This window comes from Trichechus manatus, unplaced genomic scaffold (genome assembly GCF_000243295.1).
Source record: "Trichechus manatus latirostris isolate Lorelei unplaced genomic scaffold, TriManLat1.0 scaffold00197, whole genome shotgun sequence".
Lineage (NCBI taxonomy): Eukaryota > Metazoa > Chordata > Mammalia > Sirenia > Trichechidae > Trichechus > Trichechus manatus.
Window position 1 is genome coordinate 1,118,121 of NW_004444133.1, and position 27,951 is coordinate 1,146,071.

The window sequence follows — 27,951 nt, forward strand, 5'->3', positions numbered from 1 at the left end:
TCCTGGGAACCTTGGTCCCTTACTTTGTACTGTAGCAGGAATGCAATACACAGCAGTCTCTGGAGCCGGAGTCAGATACATCCACACCTTTTAGCGGAATGCTTTCTTAGAATATGGTAAACCAGGTTATCATCTAAAAATGACAGGTCATCGTCAAAGGCGATGGGTCTGCAACATGCCTGCCCCACTTTGTCACTCACCAGCCTTCTACTTTTGGATAAGTTTTTTAATATTTTGTCGTACATATTCTCAGCCGCATCGCAAGAGCCGCTGCAGTACCTAAAAATCAGTTCCTCCTTGGTTTCGTAGCCCAAGCCCAAGTCAGTGACATTTAAATGTACTGAAGTTAAGACACAACCCCGATTTCTGCCCCTCTGGCCTCTCCGGCCTTTCCCTCTGGAATTCTCCAGGTTAGCAGCTGCAGCTTGTCGATTCCGCTCTCTTCTAGGAAACACTGCCATTTGTTTATCTGGTGACCTTTTCAGTCTTTTAATGGTGGCTTGAATAAAATCCATGACATCATCAAACTGATCAGGATAATCCTCTGGCATATTTGCTGTTCAACAAGAAAAGAGAAAATGTCACACAAGACCATAACAACGATCATTTCAAGCAGTTTTCCAGATCAAAGTGCCTCCCCCAAAGTTAGCCAGAATTAGACCCACAGCAAAACTATTGGCCAGTTGAGCTAAGTGACCACTGTAATCCCCCAAGAACAGAGGCTAAAATGCACCTTCTGAGATTTCAAAGAAGAAGGATTATTTAGTTGAAAGAGGCGGCTAACACGGTGGATGACACACTTCCTGGTAGGAAACAAATCCTTAGAAGTGTATTTTTTTCATCAGAATAGCATCTGTCATTTTTAAACAAGCCTAGAAAGATGTTGGAGATCCTGGGTGGTGCAAATGGTTAACATGCTTGGCTGCTAACTAAAAGGTGGGAGGTGTGAATCCACCCAGAGGCACCTCAGAAGAAAGGCCTGGCGATCTACTTCCAAAAAATCAGCCTTTGGAAACCTTATGGAGCACAGTTCTACTCTGACTCGTGGGGGGTCGCCATGAGCTGGGGTCGACTCGATGGCCCCTGGAAAAAGAGATGTTGTTCCCCTAAGTCCATTGTTCCTGCTTAGTACCATAATCTTGAGTAGTGGTTCTCAAATGTGAGTGGGCATGAGAATGCTCTGGGATGTTCCCTGAAATGCAGATCCTGGCTTCACCCCAGACATCCTGAGTCACGTGGTCTGGAAGGGGGCCAAGGGATCTGTATTTTTAATAAGCCCTTGAGGAATTCTGACGTAGGTGGTCCATGGACCAAACATTGACAAGCACTGTCTCAGAGGGTCATAAAAGGATTATCTTGGATCTGGGAGGTCTTTCAACATACTACTTTATTATGAATATCAAGTGCCACTGTAGGGGTTACCATGACAGCCGACTCAACACCTCTGCATGGCTGAGTGGGTTGAGAACCATTTTGAGAGAACAAATCAACTGCATTTAAAACTTCCTTAAAAACATTAAGGGACTAAAACAAAGTCAAGTTTTCACTAACAAAGATACTAATTTACCACCTCCTTAGAATAGCATGACTTGAAAAAAAATAGCCGGGTGATACTGTACTATGATATTTAAATGATTCATGGTAATGAATGGAAATGAGATGCTGTTTGTGGATAGATCCAGCCCTGACCTCAGGCTGTCGGTAACAGTAACCAGTTGCCTTCAGTCAGCTCTGACTCATGCCCACCCTATGTGTGCCAGAGTACAACTGTGCTCCACAGGGTTTCCAATGGCTGATTTTTTGAAAGTAGATTGCCAGGCCTTTCTTCTGAGGTGCCCCTGGGTGGATCCAAACCTCCAACCTTTTGATTAGCAGCTGAGTGTGTTAACTATCTGCACCATCTAGGGACTCTGGGCTGTCACTGTTGTTGTAGCGTGCCATCGAGTTAATTTCAACTCATAACAACCGTATATGACAGAACAGAACTGCCCGGTAAGGCTTCCATTATGGAAGCAGATTGCCAGGTCCTTTCTCCTGTGGAGCTGCTGGTGGGTTTGAACCACCTACCTTTCAGTTAGCAGCTGAGTGCTTAACCATTGTACCAGCAGGGACTCCAGGCTGTCCCTAGGACTCCCATTGTCCCTGCTGCTTCTTTAGTTGTTAGTAAGACAGAAGATGTGGACTTTAGCGTGATTACATGGCGGGGAGGGGGAGGGAGTGAGACCTTTGGATAAGAAATATGAATTAGCAATTTCTTGGTGTTTTCAGCAGTGTCTCAGTATTTGTTCTGGCTGATCATGTAAGAGAAAAATAACTATTTGAACAATATAATAAATTTATAAAAAGGAAAGCAACTTTTTCCTATGTGTTAGGTACTAGATCTTTGACATTCCTCACACCCCATTTTCAGGTAATTTAGTCTATTTAGGGTTACATGTGGCTTAGAAAAATATAGCTCAATTAATTTTACTCAAAAGAATTGTCAGCAAGAGTGAATGTTTTTTCGCCAAGACGATCTTAACACACAAAAGGATTATATTGTGCCTAACCCATGTCAAGTTGTTTTGTCATAAATCTAATCCATTTAATTGTTAAAGCAGACACCAGATATCCTATTGTATAAAACAAAACCTAGCTAAGGTAACTTAACTGGCAGCATGATACGTAGTAATGAAAAGAGTGAGGACTGCATGGAATCCCCAAGATCTCACCGCCTGATATCTGACCTTGGAACTGGATGGTTCTGCTGCTCAAAGTCAGGTAGCTGCTTCTGCCCTGGCCCAAACCCTCATCATCTCTTGCCTGGACAACTGCAACAGCCCCCTAAATGGTCTCTCTCCTTCTGCCTTTGCCCCCCTTCAATCTCTTTCCCACCTAGCAGCCAGAGGGATCCTCTTAAAATGTTAAGTCAGATCATGCTCCTCTTCTGCCCAAACCCCTCCAACAGTTCCCCAATTCTCTTGGAATAAAAGCCAGAGTCTACACTGGCCTAAAGGCCCACCTGGCCTGGCCACTCCCTACTCCCCAGTCCTCCTTGCCTCTGACCTCATCTGCTACTTCTCTCCTCCATACTCCTCCCCTCCAACTACCCTAGCCTCCTTGCTAATCCCCAAATGCAGGACTTTTCAACCTTGGCATTACTGACATTTTGGGCTAGATTATTCTTTGTTGTGGGGGCTCCTCTGTGCATCATATGATGTTTGGCAGCATCCCTGGCGTTTCTCCACCAGATGCCATTAGCACTCTCCACCCCAGTCATCAGACATTAAAGTTCCTCCAGACATCCCCAAATGTTCCATGGGGGCTGGGGAGGGGGGTGCAAAACCATCCCAGGTTGAGAACCACAACTCCAGCACAGTGAGAAACTCAGGGCCTTTGTACTGGCTGTTTCCTCTGCTTACAATGCTGTTCCTTCAAGTCTTTGCTCAAACGTCACCGTCAGCAAAGCCTACCCTGACCTCCCTGTTTAAAATGGAATCCCTCTCCAACCCAGAATCCAGATCCCCTTGCCCTGCTCTTTTCCCCCGTAATGCTTACACACAAAATGCCTAACACACTATATAATTTAATTATGTGTTATGTTTCTTAATTGTAGTCTGTCTCCTCTGATAGAATGTCAGCTCCAGGAGGCAGAGAACTTTGTCTGGCTTGTTCACTGATGGATCGCAAGTGCTTAGAAGAGGGCCTGGACCACAAGAACCCCTCATAAATATTTGTTGAATGAATGAGGTCCCCTTAACACGAGGAACCAGACCAGTTGCCGTCAGGTTGATTTCGATTCATGGTGACCCCATATGTGTCAGGGTACAACTGTGCTTCACAGGGTTTTCAATGGCTGATTTTTCAAAAGTAGATTGCCAGGCCTTTCTTCCAAGGTGCCTCTAGGTGGACTCCAAACACTAATCATTCGGTTTGCAGCCGAGTGTGTTAACTGTTTGTATCACCCTGGGACTTCAAGAAGGGGAAAGCATCATTAATGTTTCAAGGACAGACCTGGACTTCAGATAAGAATGGCATCATTATGAAAGAAACAGCCCACATCACACAGAAAGCTGTGATGCCCTGAATGGCAGAGTCATCTTCCACCTGAGAGCTGAATAACCATCTCCAAACTGACTTTCCCTCACTAGCCTCCTGCAGCCTTCAAATGCTGGCTCTCAGTGCCCACCTCCTCCTGGGCCTTGGCAAAGGGCTCACGCTCCCTGGGAGTAACTTACTAACAAGAAGAACTGGAAGAGCATTCTTAGTTCATTATTTCCTTTTGAAGTTTTTTTTTTAACCTTTAAATCGCTTTGATTTAAGACATATAAACTACTTACATAAAGAAAAACATGAGCTGCTTATGCTATTCGTGATTTTTCAATAATAAGCTATAAAAGAGGAAATAAATATAGGTGTGCTCAGTTTCAAAAAACCATGCTTATATAGAATTCGGACTTCTAAAACTGGTATATTAGGAGTGATTAATCAAAGTGCACAAGAATCTTCGAATTCCAAAAAAGACTCTTTGTTTTACAAAGTGACCCACACCATGGAGTCCCCAGCTCTACTTAAAAATTCCTGAATAGATCATTAACTTAAGAACCTGGGAACATAGAAAGTTAAGATCGATTCAGAGTAACTGCCAACTGAAGATTGATCAGAAATGAGGATGAAACATTACTAAAATTTTAATATAAGGTAAGGGGAAAACATGAGTTACAAAAGTTCAACTGACACTGGGACTCTAATCTATATCATATGATAAATTATGTAATTTATATTACTGGAATTATTGTAATGACAAGTGTAGGCACCTACAGAGTTCTTATTTAATGCTCGATACTTTCAAGGTTCTCGAAAAAAAATTTTTTTTCCCTTTAAGGCATTTTGAATGCATGGCTTTGTTTGAAAATATAGTAGGATTAGGGTTCTCAGGTAAAATACAGATCACTCAGTTAAATTAGAATTTCAGGTAAATGCGGGCAGTCCCCGGGTTACGAATGAGTTCCATTCCTCATTCTGTCTTTAAGTCGAATTTGTACATAAGTCGGAACAGTTAGGTACAGTATGTATCTAACATCAGTTAGTCAAATGTTTGTCTTAGTATGTAGTATATAGTTTACCTTTCTATGCATAAAATACATTTAAGAAACACTTCCAGATACACTAAAACATCTTTAACATACTAATACAGTAATAATAATAATTACAATGTTTTGAGGCACATTGCAAAGTAGTGCCCGTTTGTTACTACAAACGATTGTATGTACCTCAGATTTTTAACATAATAGGTTTTACGGGGATTGGTTCATAACTACGGGTTGTACGTAAGTCAGAAGTTCACAACCCAGGGACAGCCTGTAGAGAATAAATTTTTAGTATAAGTATATCCCAAATATTGCATTTGACAAATATTATAATATTTGGGACATACAGTTATTCTTCACTGGAGTCCCTGGACAGTATAAACAACTAATCTGTTCGGCTGCTAATCAAAAGGTTGGAGGTTTGAGTCTGCCCAGAGGTGCCTTGGAAGAAAAGCCTGGTGAGCTACTTCCAAAAAAATCATCTATCGAAAATCCTGTGGAGCACAGTTCTACTCAGACACGTGGGGTTGTCATGAATTGGAATCAACTTGACGGCAACTTTTTTTTTTTTTTTAAATATTTCATTATGAGAAGGTTAGTTTGCTTTTCCTTATTTTAAATTCCACTTGGCCTTTTCAGTAGGCAATGTGAATGCACAGACCATTTCTGTTTTTGGTTGATGTGGTGAACAGACAATTAACCCTGAATTAAAAGGCTTCCTGGCATCTGGGAAGCACTCAATAAATGTTCGATGTGTTAAACTGAAGGGTGTAGTTAACGTCTCCCTTCGATAGGAAAATCTCCCTCATACTTTGCTATTAATATCAAAATATTTATTTAAGCCCCATGTTCAGGCCATAGGCAACTCTTATTGAGCCGAAGGCATTTTTTCCCCCTCATTCTTGAAAAATAGATCAAACAATAAATAATTATGCTGAAAGTTTAACATGAAAATGAATTTTGGAAACCAGAGAAGGGCAACATTATATTTTTCAAACCACAGAGCAAATAGGCCTGTCTCTTTCAGCTAGATTCTAAATCTCAGATTTTTTTATAGCAACTGAGTTAATTCACAGAGAGAGCCTCAGTTTATCAACACTAGGCATTTTGGGGGCTTTAGGAGCCCTGCACTGCCACAGGGGTGTGCTGTGTGCTGGGTGAACCTCACTGGGCCAGTCTAGAACCCAGCCCGTGCAGGAAACTCCCTCTGATGAACCGAGAAGCCCACAGCCGCATCAACCTTCCAGGAATTCACTGAGCTGAGACGAAGGAAAGGGGTCTGAGTTTGGATTAGTTCCCTGAATTAAGACACTTAACAGCATATCACTTTCTTCTGCATCCTATAAAGAGCTTGGCAGAATGTCAGATTCGCAAACAGCCCTCTTTAGTGTTAACTTTGATAGTAAAAAGCTTGCAAACCACAGAAGAGGAGCATCATTTTTTAAAAAAGGTCAAACACTTGCTCATTTCCCAGACCCACTTGGAAGATATATCTTGGAAAACATGCCCATCTAAAAGCTAAAGTTTTTGAAATATCAGAATGCTCAAATGCATTTAAGTCATCATTCAGAGTGCAACCAAATATTTTGGCATTATTCTATTTAAAATATTTTAACTTTGATGTGTCCTTTGTATAAACAGTGCTATTTAAACAAATGAACCTTGTTCTGGGGCAAGACTCTGGGAACAAACCGTTCATTGCAAAGACTTTGCCTCCCTCGATTATGGGGAAAAAATAGTAATGTCACCTCAGGAACAAAGGACTGGAATACTGGTGATTTCGTAAAGTTAACTGCGCTTTTATAGGAACAACAGTAATCGTTGAACTAAAAACTACATAATTCAAAACGTTATCTTGGTTTAGCTGGCAGCAGTGTACAAAGCATTCTCCGAAAATGTTAGATTTCTCTTAAAAACAGTATAAAAACCAGAAAACCAAATCTGATGCCATCAACTCAGTTCTGACTCATAGTGACTCTACAGGACACAGCAGAATTCCCTCATAGGGTTTCCAAGGAGAGGCTAGTAGATTTGAACCGCTCACCTTTTGGTTAGCAGCCGAGCTCTTAACAACTGAGCCACCAGGGCTCCTAAAACAGTATAGGTTTAATATACTTTAATCAAAGGGGTTATTTTTATACTAGTACTCGGTTGTTCCCTCCTCACCCAGCCAAGCTGGCCTTCAGCCCAAGTCTTCAAACAGTGGGTTCAAGAGGGAGGCAGCTCGAAGTTGTCTACGAAGTGGTGAGTAGATAATTGCTTACCCAGAGTGGGAGTGGACTCTAGAGGATAGAGGGAAGGTGCTCTGAGGCTTGGAGGGCCGTGGGAAACATGGAGCCTGACCCTAGTACCCAAGCCAGGCTTGAGTTCTGCCTGGGCCAGTTTCAGAGGAGGCAAGGGTCCTGGAGACAAGGCCCAAGTGCTTCTTGCCAGCCTCCATATTTACTGTCAAGTGCCCAGCTTCTATGTTCAGGAAGGGCAAGGGTTAATATATAGAGGCCTACAAGGATGAGCTATTGCCTTAGCCACACAGGTGAGAGGTACATCTGGAACTAGCATCTGGGTCTCCTCACTTCCTGGTAGTGCCCCCAGTTCTGGGTGGCTTGCTGTGCCTGGGGCTGCCAAAGTGTTGGGCATTCTGACCTGATGTGCAGAGCCTCTATGACGGGCTAGCCACTGACCATCCCCTCACCCCCCAAAAAAGTCAGTTGCCATTGAGTAGACCTCATTAAGTCGACTCATGGTGACCTCGTGTGTTAGAGTAGAACTGTGCACCACAGGGTTTTCAATGGCTGATCTTTCAGAAGTCAATCACCAGGCCTTTCTTCTGAGGTGCCTCTAGGTGGACGCGAACCTCCAATCTTCTGATTAGCAGCCAAGCGCATTAATCATTTGCACCACTCAGGACTCCTGTCCATCAACAGGGAGGAGAAAACTGGAAAACCCCCTGTAAGTGGGAGGTATTTAATCTGGTGGTCTTTCTCCTGCCTATAAAGTATTGCTCTGTAGACAAGTATATGAAAAATAAAATTTCTCGCTGTCTATACCATGTGTGTGCATGTGTGTATGCACGTGTATGTATATATATATACATATATAATACATACATATATTACTATATATACACATACACACATATTTATGTGAAAAGAACATATCACACACACTCATTTTTATATGGAAAGAAAATATCAGCCTCAGATTCTCAAGAGGAATCCCAACAAATGTGACTTTTTGAGAACAAATTATTTTTACCTTGTCCCCAGGTGGTGCAAACAGTTAACATGTTCGGCTGCTCACTGAAGGTTGGAGGTTTGAATCCACCCAGTGGCACCTCGGGAGAAAAGCCTAGCAAAGCCTAGCAATCTTCTTCTGAAAAGTTAGCCAATGAAAACCCTATAGAGTACAGGTCTACTCTGACACACACAGGGTCACCAGAAGTCAGAACTGACTCGACAGCAACTGGTTTATTTTTTACCTTGCAATAAAGTTGTTGTTGTTGTTAGGTCCCATCAAGTCGGTTCTGACTCATAAAGACCCTTTGTGTAATGAAACGAAACACTGCCTGGTCCTGAGCAATCCTCACAATCGTTGCTATGCTTCAGCCCATCGTTGCAGCCACTGTGTCAATTCATCCCCTTGAGGGTCTTCCTCTTTTTTGCGGACCCTCTACTCTACCAAGCATAATGTTCTTCTCCAGGGACTGGTCCCTCCTGATAACATGTCCAAAGTACATGAGACGAAGTCTCACCATCCTCATTTTTAAGGATCATTCTGGCTGTACTTCCAAGACAGATTTGTTCATTCTTTTGGCAGTCCATTGTATAGCCAACATTCTTCACCAACACCATACATAAGTCAAAGGCATCAATTCTTCTTCAGTCTTCCTTATTCATTGTCCAGCTTTCCCAGGCATACAAGGTGACTGAAAATATCGTGGCTTGGGTTAGGTGCACCTGAGTCCTCAAAGTGACACCTTTGCTTTTTAACACTTGAAACAGGTAGTTTGTAGCAGATTTGTCCAATGCAATACGTTGTCTGATTTCTTGACTGCTGCTTCTATGGGCGTCGATTGTGGATTCAAGTAAAATGAGATCCTTGACAACTTCAATATTGTCTCCATTTATCATGATGTTGCTTATTGGCCCAGTTGTGAGGATTGTGCAATAGGGTACAAAAGGGTACAAACATAATTTTCTTTCAACTAATTATAAAACATTATTATAAAAACTACATGGCTGAGTCTTACCTTTAGGCAAAGTAAGCAAAATGATTTATCAAATTTACAAATGAAAATAAGGAAAAATTCCTCAGTTTACAAATTTCATAATCCTCTATCTTAAATAGCAGCTTCCTTGAGGCACTTAAACATATGAGCAGTTATAAAGGAGGGCTGAAGGTCTACTTGTGTCAGGCTCTTTCACACATTAACTTTAAAGCCGACAACAACTGAGCCCGAAGAAGACAAATATTGGTCCAAGGCCACAGGGCTAGTAAATGTGGACCCAGATGGTCTGGTTTCAAAGCTCAGACTTGTTCTAGTACTCCGTGCTGCCTGTCTGCTTTTGAGTAAAAATTCTACTACCACAACTCACTGTGTATGCTAATTTACTCTGGTACAAGTGCAAGATATGCTAGTTTCCCCTGGACACATTTATCAAATTCAGAACTGAAAGTGAGAAATAGGTACACTGAGTAGATTCTAAAGTTAGACTGCCCTGGGCCATGGAATACAGGAACTTATCTCTACAAAGGGGAAAGCCATCCCTTCTAGGGGCAGGTCTCTGGCGTCCTGGTTCTTGCATGTTTGGCACTTTCCCAGTTAAAACCGGAAAACCAGCAGCCAAGGGCAGCAGATTCAGAGAGAGGCCCGTCTCCGGAAGCTCCTCAAACACACCCTGGCACCAAACAATGAGGCTCACACTGCAGAGCTGGAGAGGACAGAATGCTGAATTCCAGTCCTGGGTCAGTCCCTGGCCAGCATGTGACTTTGTACTAGTCACATAACCCTTCTGAGGTGAACTCAGTGCTCTCTGGGGCCCTCCCCAGCTCTAAAAACCTTGGTCGAAAAGTGCCCCAGACATTCACTTTCAGTCACCTCTGTCAGGGAGAAGACACCTCTGGCTGAAGCCCCAGTTGTAATTCGGCTCAGCCAACACCACAGGGACCCCACAGGAATTATTTTAGGATCTAGCAATTCTCCATCTGTTCCATATACCTCTTGGCTCAACATCTCGGCTGTATTTGAAATAATCACCACCAATCAATCCTCTCTCAAATCCATCAAGTCATTTTCCTTATGTCTCATTTAGGAGACATGAAAGAATGTGTAGGAAGGGCCCTGGATCAAGTCTCAAAGTACCTGGGTTCTAGTTTCAGGAGTCCTCAAACCTCAATTCCCTCACCTGTAAAAGTAAAGATGGGCCCAATGATCTCTGAGAGGACACGCTGTGTCAACATGATGTGATTCCTTCAGTCTCCATCACCAACAAGTCCAACACTGAACTTGCCATTTTCTTAAAATCTCGATTTTATTCATTTCTGTTTTTGATGCTTTAAGCACATTTAGTACAGACCCAGCTTCTGGCTATGACTCCAAGGCTAGAATCACCCGCTGAAACTGGTACAAAATGGATCGGGAGGGCCATGCAGCTTGTCTTTGAAGCTCATCTATGGGCTGTCAACCCTTGTTCTTATTTGACCTCCAGGGACCTCTGAAATGTGTAGTGTTAGTCCATAAGAACGTTCCAGTTCTCTGAACGATTCTGCAAAGTTCTGTCATCTGCTACTTAAAAGTGCTGATTTTGCCACTTAATTGAACTAATTTAAAAAGAGGAAGAAAAGAAAGCCCATAGGTCACTAAGCACTGCACACTGTGGCAGTTCACATTACATAATGACCATCCTTGTTTTCCTAGTTTGGACAGAGTACTCATCTAGGGTTAGACCGTCCTGGTCATGGGCTACTCTTGGGTTAACTGCAAGAGGGGTCTACAGCGTCTCTTCTCCTAAGAACAACCAGCAGCTGAAGCACTTTACTAAGTCCTTGTGACCACTTCCAGAGCTTCCAGTGCATTCTCTCCATGACCAGTGGTTTGTTGACAATAAGGCATGACATGGGTTTATTTGAAAAGTATTTGCGTTGTAAAAACACCAGTGTTTTGCTGTTTTAAAAAAGCATTTCTGGATTCTCTCAAGGCAGGAGAAAAAGATCAACCAGAATGCAAACCACTTCAGAATATAGAAAAAGGAGCCTTGGGAATACTTTAAAAAACCATATTTCCAACCAAAATGCCATTTTACTTACAGTCGCTGCCCACTTTGACCAACATTGTACACACTTGCTAGTTATACCATATCTTGAACTGTTATCCGACAACTCAACTAAGGAAACTTGTAATAAATGTACTGCAAATTACTCCATGAACACAAATAGCCAGGAAATATCAATCAGGGAGAGACAATATATTCATTTGGTTGCTCAGATTATGATTTCCCTGCTTGGATTCCTATGTATGTGGTCAATACTTACGTTCTGACGATGTTAATAATTTTACAGTTCTATGTGTAAGCATGGCTCCCCTGGGGGTAAAATATCCATTCTCCTGCTTTTAAGCCAGGAAAACACTCAACAGGGCGTCCATTTGCTAGCTAATCCACGAACACCTGGTGTGAGCTAAAAGTGCTCCACAGTCAGTAATAAACACCCCACACTAACGAGAACACACCATGAGCTCTGCTACTGCCCTTATAAAAAACTTAATGAGGAAGAGTGAGAAAGTTACCCAATAAAATTAAGTGCACAAAAAGCCACTAAGGAAAATAATCCCTTGTGGTATTGTCAGAGGCAGGTGGTTGCGGGGAAAACCCGAAAAGAACCCCATACAGTATGTCTCTGCTTTCTCCTTCCCATAAAGCCGCAGGATTCTACTGGGATTTAACTTCCCTCAGCCCTTCCCAGGAAGGCAACTGAGCTGTAGGTAAAAGGAATGTTGAGAGCTTTAGGGACTTGGGTGAGAAGAATGAGGGAGTAAAAAAAGATAACAGGAGAATAAAGGGGGTGAAAGAGAAGTGTTCATTATTAGTTGAGCCTGCTTGGCAGATTCCTGTGGTTAGATGTGAGAAGGCACTTTCTATGCCCCAGGTGAAAAAGTTTACTGGAATTTAAAAGACTCTTCAGGTAATCAGATAGAGGTATCATTCCCAAACTACTGTGTTTACAGAGCTCCAGCGCCTGATTTTTCTCCCGACATTTTCAGGCAGCCGGAAGAGTTACACACAAGTGTCTCGTGTGCGTAGAAAGTGATCTTGTGACGTGGTTAGGGGCTGCCTTGGGTACAGATCCTGGCGAAACTGCTGAACCATAAGCAGCCTCAATCTCCCCGTCTTTCAAATGAGAATAGTCACACCTACCCTTCAGGTGAAGATTAAATACAATAATGTTTGTAAGTGTTTAGCACAGTGCCCAGCCCATAGGAAGCATTTAACAAATGGTGCCTAAAGTAAGCCAATAGGGTTGTGACAACGTCTGGGATACTTCTTCAGTGAGTTTACGCAGGGGCAGCAGCAAGAAAATAGTTCTACTGGCTGTAGGCGAAGCAAGATTACCCCAGATGGGATGCAGACACTGGTCCCTTGTGAGTCTAGTGCATTCCGTAGTGGAGACACCTCTGTGCAGGAGCCCGGGACCCCTGGCATGGCAGTCAGCAGTCTGTGGGCAGAGGCAGCAGGCCTACCTTGCGAGTTTTCACTGCCTCTTCTATGTATCTGTGGAGCCCTGGTGGCGCTGTGGTTAACAGCTCGGCTGATAACCCAAAGGGCAGTTCCAATCCACCAGCCGCTCGTTGGAAACCCTATGGGGGCAGTTCTAATCTGCCCTATAGGGTCGCTATGAGTCAGACTTGAATTGTTGGCAACAGGTTTGGTTTTCAGCCTGTGTATCTAGAAAGGCTTGCTAATTAACCACACAAACGTTGCTTGATTCCATAGTCCATGAATGATATTTTTATAACCAGTATGACTTATATCGGAGTCCCTGGGTGGTACATTTGGTTAATACACTTGGCTGCTAACTGAAAGGTTGGAGGTTCAAGTCCACCCAGAGACAACTTGAAAGAAAGGCCTGGCAATCTACTTCTGAGTCAGGATCAACTCAATGGCAACTGGTATGGTTACATCAGCTGAGGCATGTGTCCCTCTGGGGGTACATGAAGACTTTCCAAAATGCCTAATGGGAGTTTTCAGGGAATCGGTTTCTAGATCCTCAATGTCCACGTGTGCTATGCTCTAAGACTGGTCTGCCTGAGAATACTGCTGAGAATGCCGGGTCTCCTTTCTCACATCCCCTTTTACAACCACCCTTCTGCTGCACCCAGAGAGGCGTACTTCTCACTCATCTTACTTGTTTTACTGGGGACACCTGGACATAAACACCCTTAGGTGCCACATGAGGACAATTCAGGTCTGTGTTGTACCTTGGGACAAACTTACTGTGGGGGCCTCCTGATGTGAGGACCCAGCATCACTGACACAGTGTTCCAAGCACAGCTACCTGGATCTAATCATGTGGAAACAACCAGACATTTCCAAATTGAATGAGTCTGTAAAACAACAGGCAGGATAGCCCACACTCTTCACAAGTGTCAATGTCATGAAAAATAGAAAGGCTTGGGAGCCATTCCAGGCTCAAGGAGACTGAAGAGACGTGCCAACCAAATTCAATGTGTGATTCCTGACTGAATCCTGGATTTACAAAAAAAAAAAAGCACCAAGCTATCAAGGATATTATCACCACAGTTGGGGAAATATGAATGTGGACTGTATACTGGATAACAGTATTGTATCAGTGCTCACTTTCCTGAGCGTGATAACTGAATTATGGTTAAGAAGCCCTGGTGGCACAGTGGTTAAAGTGCTCAACTGCTAATCGGTGGTTTGAACCCAGCAGCCACTCTGTGGGAGAAAGATGTAGCAGTCTGCTCCCGTAAAGATTACAGCCTTGGAAACCTCAAGAAGCAGTTCTACTCTATCCTATGAGTCGGAATTGACTTGACGGCAATGGGTTTGGTTTGGGGTTTTTTGGTTTAAGAAAATGTTCTTATTCCTAGAAAATTACATGCTAAAATATCTAATGTTATGATGTTTGCAACTAACTCTCAAATGGTTCAGAAAAAAAGAATGAGGCAGAATGCTTGTTCACAAGAGGTGCATCTTGGTGAAGGGTATATGGGTATTCACTGTGTTACGAACTCTTCAAAGAGAGAGAGTTCCATGTGAACAAACCAAGAAATACTGAAGGGGTGGCTCCCTATTTCATCCTGTCCAGGCACTTATGGCAAAACTCAGTGCTTTACCTGCCCGTCTGTCCATCCACCCAGGCATCTATCTGTTGTTGTTGTTAGGTGCGGTCAAATCAGTTCCAACTCACAGAGACCCCACGTACAACAGAACAAAATAATGCCCGGTCTTGCACCATCCCCACAATCATTGTTATGCTTGAGCCCATTGTTGCAGCCACTGTGTCAATCCATCTCCTTGAGAGTCCTCCTCTTTTTCACTGACCCTCTCTGCCAAGCATGACATCCTTCTCCAGGGACTGATTCCTCCTGATAACACGTCTAAAGTATGTGAGATGTAGTCTCACCATCCTTGTTTCCAAGAAGCATTCTGGCTGTATTTCTTCCAAGACAGATTTGTTCGTTCTTCTGGCAGTCCATGGTATATGCAATATTCTTCACCAGCACCACAATTCAAAGGCGTCAATTCTTCAGGCCTCCTTATTCATTCTCCAGCCATTATTCATAGCCATCTGTGTAGCTTATAGTTAAAATCCAGAAATGTGATGGCTGTCACGAGGTATATATTAACTTGTGTATTTGAATTGAAAAACGAAGTCAGATCTTTTCTGACCAAAAAGTCAGTTTATTTGGGCTGATTAGTTTGATGGTTTTCCATGAATTGAATAAGCTAAATTCACAGTCCCAAGGTTTTGCCAAAAATACATTTAAAACACATATACAGTTTCAGAATGGGCTGGAAACTATATCTGGTAAAACTATTAAAATTGTGGTGAAAATTTTAGATGTCAACTTAAAAGTGTGCAATAGTTTTTTCAAAATTCTTTTTGCAGGCTGGCAAGCAAAAACGTTTGAAGGCCACGGCCTTTTAACATCATGCTTTCTACCTTATTTATCTTATTTAGTTCCTACAAAAGTGATTTTTGCCTCTACTGAGCTAAAGAGTTGTTTCCCAATAGTGACCCAAACTGCCTATGCAAACCCAAACCACGCTGAACTGCAGCTATTCTCACTGTAGCAAATGCTGTTTCCAGGTGAATGTCCCCTTTCCCTGGGCAGAAGGGGAGTAATCTGAGAACAACTATTTCCCACAAGCCCTCCCAAATGCTATCAGGCACTCAGCGAGACCTCCTTTTGTCCCCAAAAGTTAGGGAGACATCTCTTACTGTGAAAAGCATCAGTATTACAGGAATTCTGATAAATCTTTTAAAAATGTCCTAATCTTGGCTTTGAAGTGACCATTCATAACATCAGCCTTAGCCACGACTTGACGGCACACAACCACAACAATAGGCCCCCCGCAAGAGTCCCTGGGTGGTGTAGATGGTTGGAGGTTCGAGTCCACCCAGAGGCACCTTGGAAGAAAGGCCTTGTGATCTACTGCCAAAAAATCAGCCGTCAAAAATCCTATGGAGCACAGTTCTACTCTAACACACATAGACTTGCCATGAGTCAGAGTTGGCAACAACTGGTATCGCCACTGCAGCCCCAATGGAAATAAAAATAAAAGAGCCTAAAGGAAACTTAATATTTTCTGCTTCTCCTTTCTATTAGCTTGCTCACTTGATTTTCTTGGAAATCTACGTTTCAGGTTTAGTGGCTATATTTTCAGCAATCCAATATTTGTCTCCTTAATTTGATAATTTGGGAGCACAGCCTGTGCTAAGCCAAAAAATATTGGCTTTGGATCTAGAAGTCTGAGGTTTGAATTCTTGCTTCACCACTTACTAGCTTTTGTGAAGTTGAACAAACCTTCAGGTCTCATTTCTTCATCTGTAAAATGGGTATTAATAGTATCTTCTCTTGTCCAGTAGCGCTCAAACTTATTTAATTTTAGGACAAGATATAAAACCTATTTGTTAAAAACTGGGTTAACCATGTGGATAGTTAAGAGGTCCTATGATCCTAACTTTAATATTAAATTTTTATTTGTAGCCATTCACTTGAGGATTAACAAGTTGTTCAACTGTGCTTATTCCTAAGCTTTTTAAAAACAAGGGCACAATTCTTCAAAATGAGAATTATGCCTATGGTATAGACCTACTCATGAGCAGCCTGGGTACTTGAGTAACTTCTGCTGCAAGATGGCAGTCCCACCCGCTGCCACCTGTTTGCTCCCGATACCCCAGTGGTGCCCCAATGCCACTGACAGCAGAGCCAGTATCTTTTTTGCCTGGCTTTCATGGTGTCTTATAATCTGGGTAGCACCTACTGAGATAGCCTCAATTTCACACCACTTCCTAGTCTTCTTCCCAGTACTTGGAGACTGGTTGGCCTCCTCCTTGTATCTGCCAATGGACCCTTTCCCACATCATGGTCACAAATTTGCCCATGCCTCTCCCTAGTCTGGAATGATTCCCTCTCGTCTCGCCCTTCCCTTTCCAGTACTCAGCTTTCAAGTACCAGCTCAAATCCTTCCTCTTCCCTGAATCTTTTCCTGCTATGACCTCCAAATTCCAGTGACCTCATTGCTATGAATTCCTACTGTGACTACAGCTAATGTAAACCCCTTGCTATTCATATGTCTCTGTCTGTCAGAGAATCTGCCCACCCGTTCACCCATCCACTATCCATTCGCTTACCTGTAGTTTATAACTAGATCACAAGCTATTTAAGATCACAATTCTGCCTTTTTGATGACACACAGCACTTAGCACATGAAAGATACTTAATATTTGCTTCTTGATTAAGCTCAAGTGACTAATTAATGAATAAATATTTTAATCAAATGGAGGTGCTATGGATCATAAATGCTAAATAAATAAAGATAAAAGGGAAGTTAGGAGAGGAATATGCCAGATAGCTTTTATTTTTATATCAGCAAAAGTAGACTCTTTTGAGCTTAATTCTTAATCTGCTGGATCAGCCAGAGGTCCTAGGATTGGCCAGCTCACATTAAGCCTTAGATAGATTTCTCTAAAAAGCAACAGATTGAAATAGGTCTCCAAACTAGGGCCAGAGTGAGATGCTGGTCTCAGATCTGAAGTGAGGAATACCAAACCAAACCCACTGCCATCGAGTCGATTCCAACTCATAGCGACCCTGCAGGACAGAGAACTGCCCCCATAGGGCTTCCAAGGCCGTAAATCTTTACTGAAGCAGACTGCCACATCTATCTCCCACGGAGCAGCTGGGGGTTTGAATCACTCACCTTTTGGTTAGCAGCAGAGTGCTTAACCACTGCGCCACCAGGGCTCCTTGAAGTGAGGAATTAGTGTCTCCAAGAAGAGTCTGATACGATTCTAAGAGCACCTTCCCAAAGGGGCAGTCCCGCCTTACAGCATCAGGAAATTTATTGTAGTAGGGCTCATTCATACACTCCCGAAGGCAAGGGGAATCGATGAATGCATGGTGCTTACTCAGTCTGAATTTGATGTCATATAACATTAGATTTGAAACCTTAACATTTAATCAACTTGTTGTGGCTAGAAGCTTCCTTATCTAACAGTGGGCTGAAAGCCAGGGCCCTTTCCATCACTAAAAGTTTATTGCTAGGTTTATGAAACATCTGAAATTAGATGCCCAGCTGGGATCATTTAAGCCAGAAATACTATATCTCAATACAAGTAGCCTCCAACTCACAACCCCTCTATTCACTCATGTATAAAGATTTTACCCTGCCCAGGCTTCCTGCCAGGAGAATAAGGTCTTCCTCAAGCAGACCATGGCACCCCAGTAGGAAAAATTCCATAGGAAATATGTGGGATCAGAAAGTGGGGAAGGGCAGGAGCTGTGAAATCTGCAAAGAGCCAAGGGGAGCTGACCCAGGGGCAGAATCCCAGGCGAGTCGGGCCTGGCCCACATCCTGACTGACGGAGGGGCCCAAAATAGCCTCCCCACAAGGCTTGCATTTCTTTCACTTGTGGTACTCTGCTGTCCTGCCTGAAATTCCATCATTTGAGAGCTACATCCTGGCAGAGATGTCAAAGTGAACGGCCGTGAAAGGAGAAAGGCATTTACTGGGTGCCTGGGGATGGGCACTTGTAAGTAGGAGGGTGGCAAATAACAATGACAATACCTATTTATGGGACATGGGTTTTACAAAGCATTTTCTCATTTGACCCTCATATCAACGTCATGAGGCAGATACTACTATTATCCCTATTTTACAGAAGAGAAAACTGAGGTTTAAGAGATGTTAAGTAACAGCAAGGCCGGGATGCAAACCAGATTCTGATCTGAATGTGTTAACTTCAGCTCTTGCTTGTTGAATCTTCCTGGTATCTTGCTCTATGCCCTCCCTGTGCAGACTATGGGCCATGGGCACCCTGGGCAGAAACTCTAGCCTAATAATATTGTGAATTATAGTTCAGTTACATCATGGTTTAGATAGATTTTTGTGGGCTAGCCTGGGAACGTGATAGCTTGACTTAGACTATGTCTAAGGGAAATTTTGTGACCTGCTACCAAACTGGTGGAATATAATCACATTATATTACAATTGGGGTCTACCTGAAAGTACAATTTAAAACTGCTCACTGTCTCAGTTGGCTTCAAGTCAAACAAAAAATTAAGCCTACCTTACTAGCCCAAGTTTCCTTCACGTTTTTAGTTTTTCAGGTGTACCATACATGTACATTTGCTAGAAAGTATATTCCATGAGGGTAGGGACTTTTATATATTATGTATACTAAGGTATCCCCGGAGCCCTAATAGAGCAGTGGTTAAGAGCTATGGCTGATAACCAAAAGGGCAGCAGTTTGAATCTACCAGCTGCTCCTTGGAAATTCTATGGGACAGTTCTACTCTCTTCTATAGGATAGATCCACTAGACGGCAATGGTTTTTTGTTTTTTTTTAAGGCATCCCTGGCACCTAGGACAGAAACCCTGGTGGCATAGTGCTTAAGTGCTACGGCTGCTAATCAAAAAGGTCGGCAGTTCGAATCCACCAGGCGCTCCTTGGAAACTCTATGGGGCAGTTCTACTCTGTCCTATAGGGTCCCTGTGAGTTGGAATTGAGTCGACGGCAATGGTTTTTTTTTTTGGTAGCACCTAGGACAGTGCCAGGCACATACAAGCGCTCATTAAATACTTGTTCGATGAATACACAGGTAGTCCCCGACTTACAATATATGCAAATTATTACGAACTGCACTTACGACCATCCTCTTTTTTTTTTTTTTTGGTACATCTTATTGTTAGTTAAGAGCTCGGCTGCTAACAAAAGGTCGGCAGTTTAAATCCATCAGTTGCCCCTTGGAAACCCTAAGGAGCAGTTCTACTCTGTCCTATAGGGTTGCTATGAGTTGCAATCAACTCGACGGCAATGGGTTTGGTTGTTTGTTTTTTTAATCTTTAGTAATATGTACTACACACAATGTTGCAGCACATAATCTGCTGATGTTATCTTTCGCAGATGCAATGTTTCCAATGCCCAAAGACACATAAAGATCGGATTTATAAAGATACTGATAATAAAAGACAACAATAATGAAAACTAAAGGAAAAAAATAATGAAGAATTCACTTTATGTCAGAACTGACTTAGGACGGAGCGGTCCTCTGAATGGAATCCTATCATAAGTAAGGGACTACCTGTCTGCTTTTAGACCAGAAATTTTTAAAACCACTTGCAGTTTATGCTTTTACGTGGGAAACACACTGACAGCTGCCACACACAGCTGAGATCTGGAATATGACTATGATTAACAAACTTTCAATGAACTCATACAATCTGCAAGACTATTTTAGGGCAGCCCTGGTGGTACAAACAGTTAAGTGCTTTACTACTAACTGTAAGGTTGGCAGTTTGAACCCACCCAGAAACATCTTGGAAAAAAGGCCTGGCGATCTGCAACACTATTTTAGTCATTAGTTAAAGACCTTCCTCCCGTATAAAGTGTTTTCCCCCAGCTAGCAAAACCGGACGCTCCTTGTTGAAGAGTGGTTTGGGAAAATTCTGGTCTCTGCTGCAGCAGACCTGCCTCCTGCCATCACAGAACTGCGGCACTTTGGACAAATTACTTTACTTCCTTAGGCCTCAGGACCATAAGCTCTAGGGTCCTTTCCTTTCAACTCTAAAATGCTATGATACCTGCAAGTTTCACCTTCTAGATTCCTCACACCTTCTCTAAACACCCTTTGGAGAAGATACTGGTAAAAAGTGAAATAAACAAACAAAGATAGGGAAAGCGAATAGCCTCGGGTGCCCCAAAAGTAAAATCACAATTCCTTGAGTTTAGACAAGTTCTGGTGGCACAATGGTTAAGTGCTCGGCTGCAAACCGTAAGGTTGGTGGTTCAAACCCACTCAGTGGCTCTGTGAGAGAAAGACCTGGTGATCTGCTTCCGTAAAATAAAAAAAAAAAAATGCCTCGAAAACTCTATGGGGCAGTTCTACTCTGTCATATGGAGTCACCATGAGTTGATATTGACTTGAGGGCACCTAATAACAACAGGAGTTACTGTAGGAGGCAACCATGGCCCATTTACTTTCCTGTCAACCTTCAAACAAGTTATCCAATTATTCTATTAAGTTAGTTCATCTTGTGATGCTGCTAGGAATAGAATTCTGACTGTTTCGTTTACATTAGAACCAGCAGAAGACACCCAACCAAAAGGATGAGTCTGCAGACGGGATACAGTTCCCCTCTGAACAGCGAAGAATGACTGTTAACATGGTATGAAAGATTCTTTTGTCGGTCTTTAAGTTACAAGCATTCAAAGGGACCCAGAGGGGCCAGAATTTATAGTACTTTCTATTTTCAAATGAAATGCAGTGACTTAATGTTTTTCTCCGTAAGCCTTCACCAGTTGCACCATGCACAGTGCAGGATATAAATGTCAGCTCTGTGACGGGGGCGTGTTGATACTGTTGGAGTGTCCGAAGCCTGCACACTGTCATTATTCTGCCTTGCCCGAACTGACAGCTTGCTACCGAGTTGAACATACCTGGAAAGAAGTCAATTTGGCTTAGTGTGCGGCTCAGTTTCTCTTTGGGAACATTTCTCATTCAGGTTTCCTCTAGGATCTATTGGGTCCTCCCCCAGGTAAAACAGAATTGGGTGTATTCTGCTGGTTCAAATGTAAATCCAGTAATCAGAATCTTCTTTTAGGTCCATTGATGACTTAGTATCTGGTGTGTAAAACAGAAGTCATTCTTCACTCCACAATGCCCTCCCCCCACAATATCAGCAGGATTAATGTTAACTTGCTTGCTTGTAGCTTGTTGCACCTTCTATGAACCACTGATGCCTCCTACAGCCATTCTAATTCGTGATTTTTGTAGGTATCATCAAGTGATAGTGATTCAACCTTGGCTGCTCCCTAGACAGCCAGGTGAGCCTGGGGAACATCTAAACACCCAGATGTCCAGGCCACATCCCAAACCAACTACATCACAATATCTGGGGTGGGTCCCAGCATTTGTGCTTTTTAGAGTTCAGGTGATTCCAGTAAGCATAAGTCTCTTCCCAAAGGATGAGGAGGACAGGAGTATGAAGGCCAGGTAGCAAATCTTGTAGCCGTTGGCATTTTGGAGTGGAAAAGTCTCCCTTTATTCTACAGCTGTAAACTGTTCATTGAGTCCTAAAGTAAATAAGTAACTTGTCCAAAGTCACAGAATTGTTGAAGGTGGAGCGAGAACCAGAAGCCAGTATTAAATAAGCAAAGGTAGACAGGATACTAATATGCCAATTAAATCTCTGTGACTTCATCAGCTTTAGAATCAGGCACAGTTCATTTTTCTCTCCTGAATGCTCTGGTTGGAACAGGTACTGTTCTCTTTCTAATCCTAAATCTTTCTTGATGTCCTAATCTGCCTTATAAAAATGCGCATTTTTTTCTTTCTTGGGACTTCTGGAAGAAGATGATTCGGTTGCTGTAATTAGGCATAAAACAAGCCTGTTTCCTAGCCCAAGGCCATGGGGTTTGGAGGACTCTTAACTCATAGCTGAATTGTGTAGTATGAATTGTGTAGCTGAATTGTGGGTATGACCACAGTATGTTTCCTGTGCAAAACAGCACATTTTGGGGTTGTGTGTCAAATTTCCTGTTGTTACCTTTGTTATCTATATACCTCCCTAATAGCCTCGATAATTTGTAATGTAATGTAACTATATACTACATATAAACTTCTGGAAGAGTGGTGGGTAAATGACAGCAAATCACAGTCAACATGCCCTAGTAGAATTTGCTATTTAAAACATACCAATTTTTGAGAGGCAAATCACAGATTTATTCTCTAATAGGAATAACCAGGCCTTTTCTTAAGAGTTAACATGGTCACCTGAGGTGTGTACTACAGCTTTCTTTCCCTAAAGCCAGCCAGCACTATTTTCCCTAAAACTTTCTAGAACCGGAACTTTTCTGAACAGATTTGACACTGCCCAGATGTTTGTTCTGGAAATGGAGGCTCTTCTGTGTTTTCTCTGTCTCTGGCTTGGTTTTTGTGAAAACCAGGCACCTCCACTTTCAGGGGCATTTTAGGGTGGAAGTGCAACAGTTTTCAGAATTAAGCGTATCCAGGCACAGCAAAAACAGATAAAGGGTTTTGGAAGAGAGAAAAAGAATGGGGTGTGTATATATAATATGGAAGCCAAGAGAAGGGGACAATTGTGTTTTACTGTGGTGGTAATATAAAAATCGGGCAATGTAAAACTTCGATACCCTTCGTGCTGGGCAAACCAGCCCATTTCATTTACAGACAAGGTGTCCCAGGCCTTTGGGCATCTGCCCAGCGCCGCTTTGCCGGCGGATTGGAGAGACCACACTGGAGGCTGGTTTGGGGTGTGTGCGGACAGCGGAAAGGGGTGCGTGAGGGTCCACCGGCGGCCCGCCCCGCGGGGAGAGAACGGTTCTTACAGTCACTGCTCTGCGTGAAGGGCGCACGGCGGCGGCCGAGGGAGCGGTCTTCAGCGGGCGCCTCGGGAAGCCTCTTACCGGCGGGCAGCGGGAATGCGGACGCAGTGTGGAGCAGCACCAGGCAGACAGCCACGACATCCCATAACTTCATCTTAGAGTCCCGTCCAGCGGCGGCACCTGCGCGGGCGGGCCGCGGGAAAGAGAACCAGACAATGCACTTTAGGCATGGGCACCCCCTAGGCTCCGGCGCTTGCTGCCCCAGGCATGACATCCCTACGGGTCCCTGCATCCTCTCCAACCTCGTCACCGCCTTCTTTCCAGACACCCCTGGACATCCCCCTTCCCACTCCAGTTCTCCGCTCCCCTCCTTCCCCGGCGCGCCCTCCCAGCGAAGTCCAGGTCGCAGCTGCCCTTGTCCTCCGCCACCCCGTCCTAGGGGTCGGATTTTGAAGCAGGGCCGCTGCTCTGGCCGATAAATCCCCCAACACAACGGCACTGGGACTCCAGGCTGGCCCTTTATTGGCGAGCAATACCTATCTACCCCCTTCTCCGGAAGCCTAACTGAGTCCCCAGCCTCCCCTGCCAGCGACTTCCCCTCCCCGCCCGACAGCTCCCAAGAGCCTGGGGAACTGGCCCTGAACCCAAGCAAGCGACGAACCTTTTTTGAAAATTTTAAATCAAGCGCACCCCTTTGTCGGAGGGTCCCGACCCTGCTCCACGCGCCGCGCCAGGCTTCGCCGCACCGGTCACTCCGCCTACCACCCGCGCTTCATTCTTCCCACCCAAAAACCAAGAAGTTAGGGATTTGGAGACTTTAAGCCTGTATGGGACCATCTGCGTAAAATTACTTAACTTCTGAGGCATCTACTCGACTTAAAATACTAGTCTCACCTCTTAACATTTAAAAAAAAAAAAGCATGAAAAGAGCCTAGTAGGGCATACAGGAAGCATTCAATAAATGCTTTACCATTGCTGTTAGGCAGGGATTGCATTTCTTTTGAAAACTTAAACTCTCCGTAAAATACCCTAAAATCCCCTCTTGATTTTACTTGGCAGCCCTACTGGATTCTGGCCCTAAGTCCCTTCCCTTCCACGGAGAGTCGCGAGCTCCCCGCGCCCCTGTCCGGCCACTCCAGTCACCCGAAGGCCTAGGCCGCGAGATGGCACGGGGTCGGGGCTTAGATTCTGTCAGTCAGGGAGCTCCGGTGGCTTGTCGAAAAGTCCTCACACCCCTAGAAAGGAGGGCCACGCAGCCTGAGGCTGGCAAGAAAAAAGGCACTGTAAACTCCAGACCAAACCCCACCCAATGAGAAGGTGGGGAGGGGATTGGTGCACCTCGGTGTGTGTTATCCAGTCCCTTCTTAAAGCCAGTGTTCCAATCTCCGAGGGTGCGGGAGAGCATTCTGAAGCGGAAACTACTCGGGATTTAAGCAGCTCATTATCTTCCCTCCCCAAATAAAACGGATTCTTAAAAAAAAAACTTCCTTGAACTTTCTGCAGGGAAGGGGAGACACTTTCTAGGCAAACTGCAAAAATCTCAGCACCTCTCATCCTTATTAGTTCCCAGGCGTGCCCGACTCCCTTCCAGCCCCGTCCTCCTGGCATCCCACCTAGAACCCCAGCACCGGTGCCCGACCGGGCCACCCTGGGAAGCGTTTAATTCGGCCGCCACCTCCCGCTGCGGAGACAAATGCACTTTCCATCCCTTGGGCATTTACCCCCTATGCAGCTGTTGGGCTCGGGAAGTTTGCAGGGACCGGGAACTTCAGGCAGCTTTAAGATTGGGCGTCTCAAGCCACACAGGCTTGTTTGCAAACCCGGGAAAAAGCAGCGGCTCTGGGGCGGGTCCCGGCGCACTGGCCCAGGCAAAACTGCACCCAGGCGATGCAAAATTAACGCAGCGAGGCGCTTTGGCAGCGGGTACGGGGGAACGCGAGGCCTCGGGCCCTCTCTGTGCCAGCTCCCCGGTGCGTGCGAAATGGCTGGCGACCGGGAGGAGCAGGGAGGCGCGGGGTTAATGCGCCATTCCAAATCGCGGTGCCCGCCAGCAGGAAGCGACATAGGCACCAGATTTCCCTTCCGCATTAAGAGGGTTTTTCCCTTTTTTCCCGCTTGGCGGACTTAGGGCTTATTAAATTGGACGTGGAGATCCTCAGTTAGAAGTGTGGCGAAGCTGGCCAGAGGAGGCTCCCGGCTCCCGTTCCCGCCCCCGGCCGGGCGCGGCCTGGGCCCCGATAGAGGCCCCCCCCACCCCACTACTCCGGGACAGGGAAGGCTCATTTTTCTCTCCGGGCCAGAGCGGCTCTTCAGTTCCTGGTATTTGCTGGGCGGTGACGGGGGTTAGGCATACACTGACGTCCACTGGAACGCGCTTCTCAGTGCCCGTCTGCGTCCCCTCGCACACCCTGCGGCCTCCCAGTTTGTCTCTTTATCACTTTCCCAAAGCCCGTCTGCCCGACTCGTCCCCCCTCCCAGCCCCCTCAGTCATTCGCCTACGCTGCGCGCGCGAACTACTTAAAGCGTTGCCACGTGCAAGAACCAAACTCTCCTCGCGAAGTCAGCTCTGCCAGGTGCCCCCGCACTCTTTCTTGTGCCTGACAGGCTATTATTCCTCCGTGCCCGGGACCAGCGCGCCCCGGCGGGGCTAAAGGGACGCTCCACGGGCGCGGCACCTGAGTCCCCAGGCCCGGAGCGGAAAGGACGCCCAGGTGAGAGAGAGGCGCGCCCGCTGAAGCCGCAGCTAGCTGCCGGGCGCTTCTGGGTTCTCAGCACCAGGGGGCACCAGAAACCGCCCGAGTCCTGCAGCGCCCACGCTGCCGGGAGGCTGAGTTGTCATTTTAAGTATAAGCCGGAGAAGAAAAAGCACTCCTCCTACAATCCTTCCCAAATCTGAATTAGCCCTGGAACTTCTGGATGTCCTTTCCAGCGTCCCTGCTTCTCAGGCTTCTACCCTTCCATTCTCTCTCCCTAGTTTTTCTCTTCTCACCTCACCTGAGCTGGTTTCTTCGCAACCTGCCTTTAGAACTGCGGTCGCCGCCCCCTCCCCCGCTCCCCTTCCCGGAGTCACAGTGACAGCTTCGCTGCTGGTGAGAGATCCCGCCACCAGTGCCCCCGCACCTTCTTGTGCCTGGCAGGCTGGGAGGTTTATTTGGGCTTTGCCTTCAAGATCCAGATCTCAGGGAGAGAAAAGGGAGGCGGTGGGACTGGAGAGAGGGCGGTTGGCTGTACGCTCGGCGGTTTTCTTTTGGGGTAGGGAGAGAGGTTGCTGAAAGAGCTACTGCTTGTCTTAGCTGCCTCGTGTCCTTGACTGATGGAGGCCTTATTCTCTCCCTCCAACATCTGTGCCCAAGCGTGGAAAAGAAAAAGAATGCGGGACGCTTCCCGCGGGCAGGCAGGAGGAGGGGGGTCTGTCTGTTAAAGGGGGCAAGTCCCAGGTCCAGGAGCATCTGAGTCCCTTGAGGGAGTGGGCTGCGGATCAGACACTTGTCACTTGTTGAAAGGCAGCATCAACCCCCTCCCTCGCCAATGCGGGACGGTTCGAAGCAGGGAGGGAAACCCAGGGGCGAACTGGGCTCCCACATCGAGGGCTTTGCGAGAGGGAGTGCGTGAGTGAGGTTGGAAGCAGCATCTCTTCCTTGGAACACTTAAGTGTATTCAAAATACTGAGAAAGAGTCGAGGAAGCTCGAACTTTTTCGCGCCACGGGCCGGAAGAGTTGAATTTGTCCTAGCCAATGAGCAAAAACATTTGGAGCCTGGGGCTGCGTAGCCCCCTGGGGCGCGCTCTTCGGCTCTGCCAGCGGAGTCTGCTGGAGCCGAAACTAGAAAGGTGCCTGCAGGCTGGGGAACCCGCGAAAGACCGGGATTCCGACCCTAAGGAGGGTTCGTTTACGCGGAGTTGGTCTGGAAATCGAACCACCGCGGAATCTGACCCGTGGTGGTGCAAGGTGGAAGGTGCTACTGGAAAGGAGACGCAGAGTACAGGAGAAAGGAGATCATTAAAATAATCATCTCGATGACCTGGCGGGGACTTTGAAGAGTCCTAAGAATCTCTTCAGGCGGAGACCTGAGTCTCAGACTGCCAAAGGAGCCCCTTACCTAAATAACCTCGACCAGGACGGTTAGTTGGGGTTGGAGGGCATTAGCGAAGTGCAAGCAACCTGGTCCTGAAAAGGGCGAGACCACGCCCGGAGGAGGTGAGCCCTCTATTTTTAGGTTCTCAGCACCTTTGCAGCAGTCTCTCCCGGGGCCTGCGTTTTCCCTCGCAACAGACCAAAGGAAGCTGAGTAGGAAGTTACACTCTCGGCAATGACAATATCTCTGCAGCTGCACGTCCAGAGACAGAACCCTCCCTGGCCACGTCGGTTTGAGAATAACCCTAGCCCGCACCGTCCCGGGACGTGACTGACGAGGGTACCACCTAGTCGAGGGAAACAGCCCCTCTCGGGCATTCCCGGGGCCAGGACATCAGGGTCTCCAGAGATTTTGGCCCCACGCGGAAAAGGCAACCTGCCCCTCTGCAAGGCCAGGCTCTCTCCGGTTCAATTTTACTCTCTTCTCTGTCCTCTTGGTGCCCTGGCTCCCTCTAGTCTCTCCTCTTTCCAATCTCACCGCTTGCTCTGGGGCCCAGCTGCGCTCCTCAGTCCCGGGAGCCCCGCAGCCCGCCGCGCCCGCCGGCAATACCTGCGCCAGCTGCCCCCTCCACCTCGGCCCTCTCCCCCCACTTACCTCGGATCCGGTCTCTGCAGACCCCCAGTTGGACATTAACTCCAGGAACCCCGAGTCCCA

General features: G+C 45.6%; 1 protein-coding gene across 4 annotated transcripts; it reads right to left on the reverse strand.

The window, feature by feature from the left end:
* GDNF (glial cell derived neurotrophic factor) lies at window positions 1-27,951 on the reverse strand. 4 transcript variants are annotated; one of them, XM_012558929.2, is made up of 3 exons: window positions 27,892-27,951; window positions 23,166-23,342; window positions 1-556 (listed from the first exon to the last, which is right to left on the reverse strand). In XM_012558929.2, exons 2-3 carry the CDS (start codon window positions 23,314-23,316, stop codon window positions 72-74), a joined length of 636 nt encoding a protein of 211 aa, XP_012414383.1. In that variant the 5' UTR covers window positions 23,317-23,342; window positions 27,892-27,951; the 3' UTR covers window positions 1-71. The 4 variants fall into 4 exon arrangements, with proteins under 4 accessions (XP_012414383.1, XP_004387948.1, XP_004387947.1 ...); XM_004387891.2 differs by lacking the exon at window positions 27,892-27,951 and adding an exon at window positions 24,133-24,157 and having other exon boundaries at window positions 23,244-23,342; XM_004387890.2 differs by lacking the exon at window positions 27,892-27,951 and adding an exon at window positions 24,133-24,157.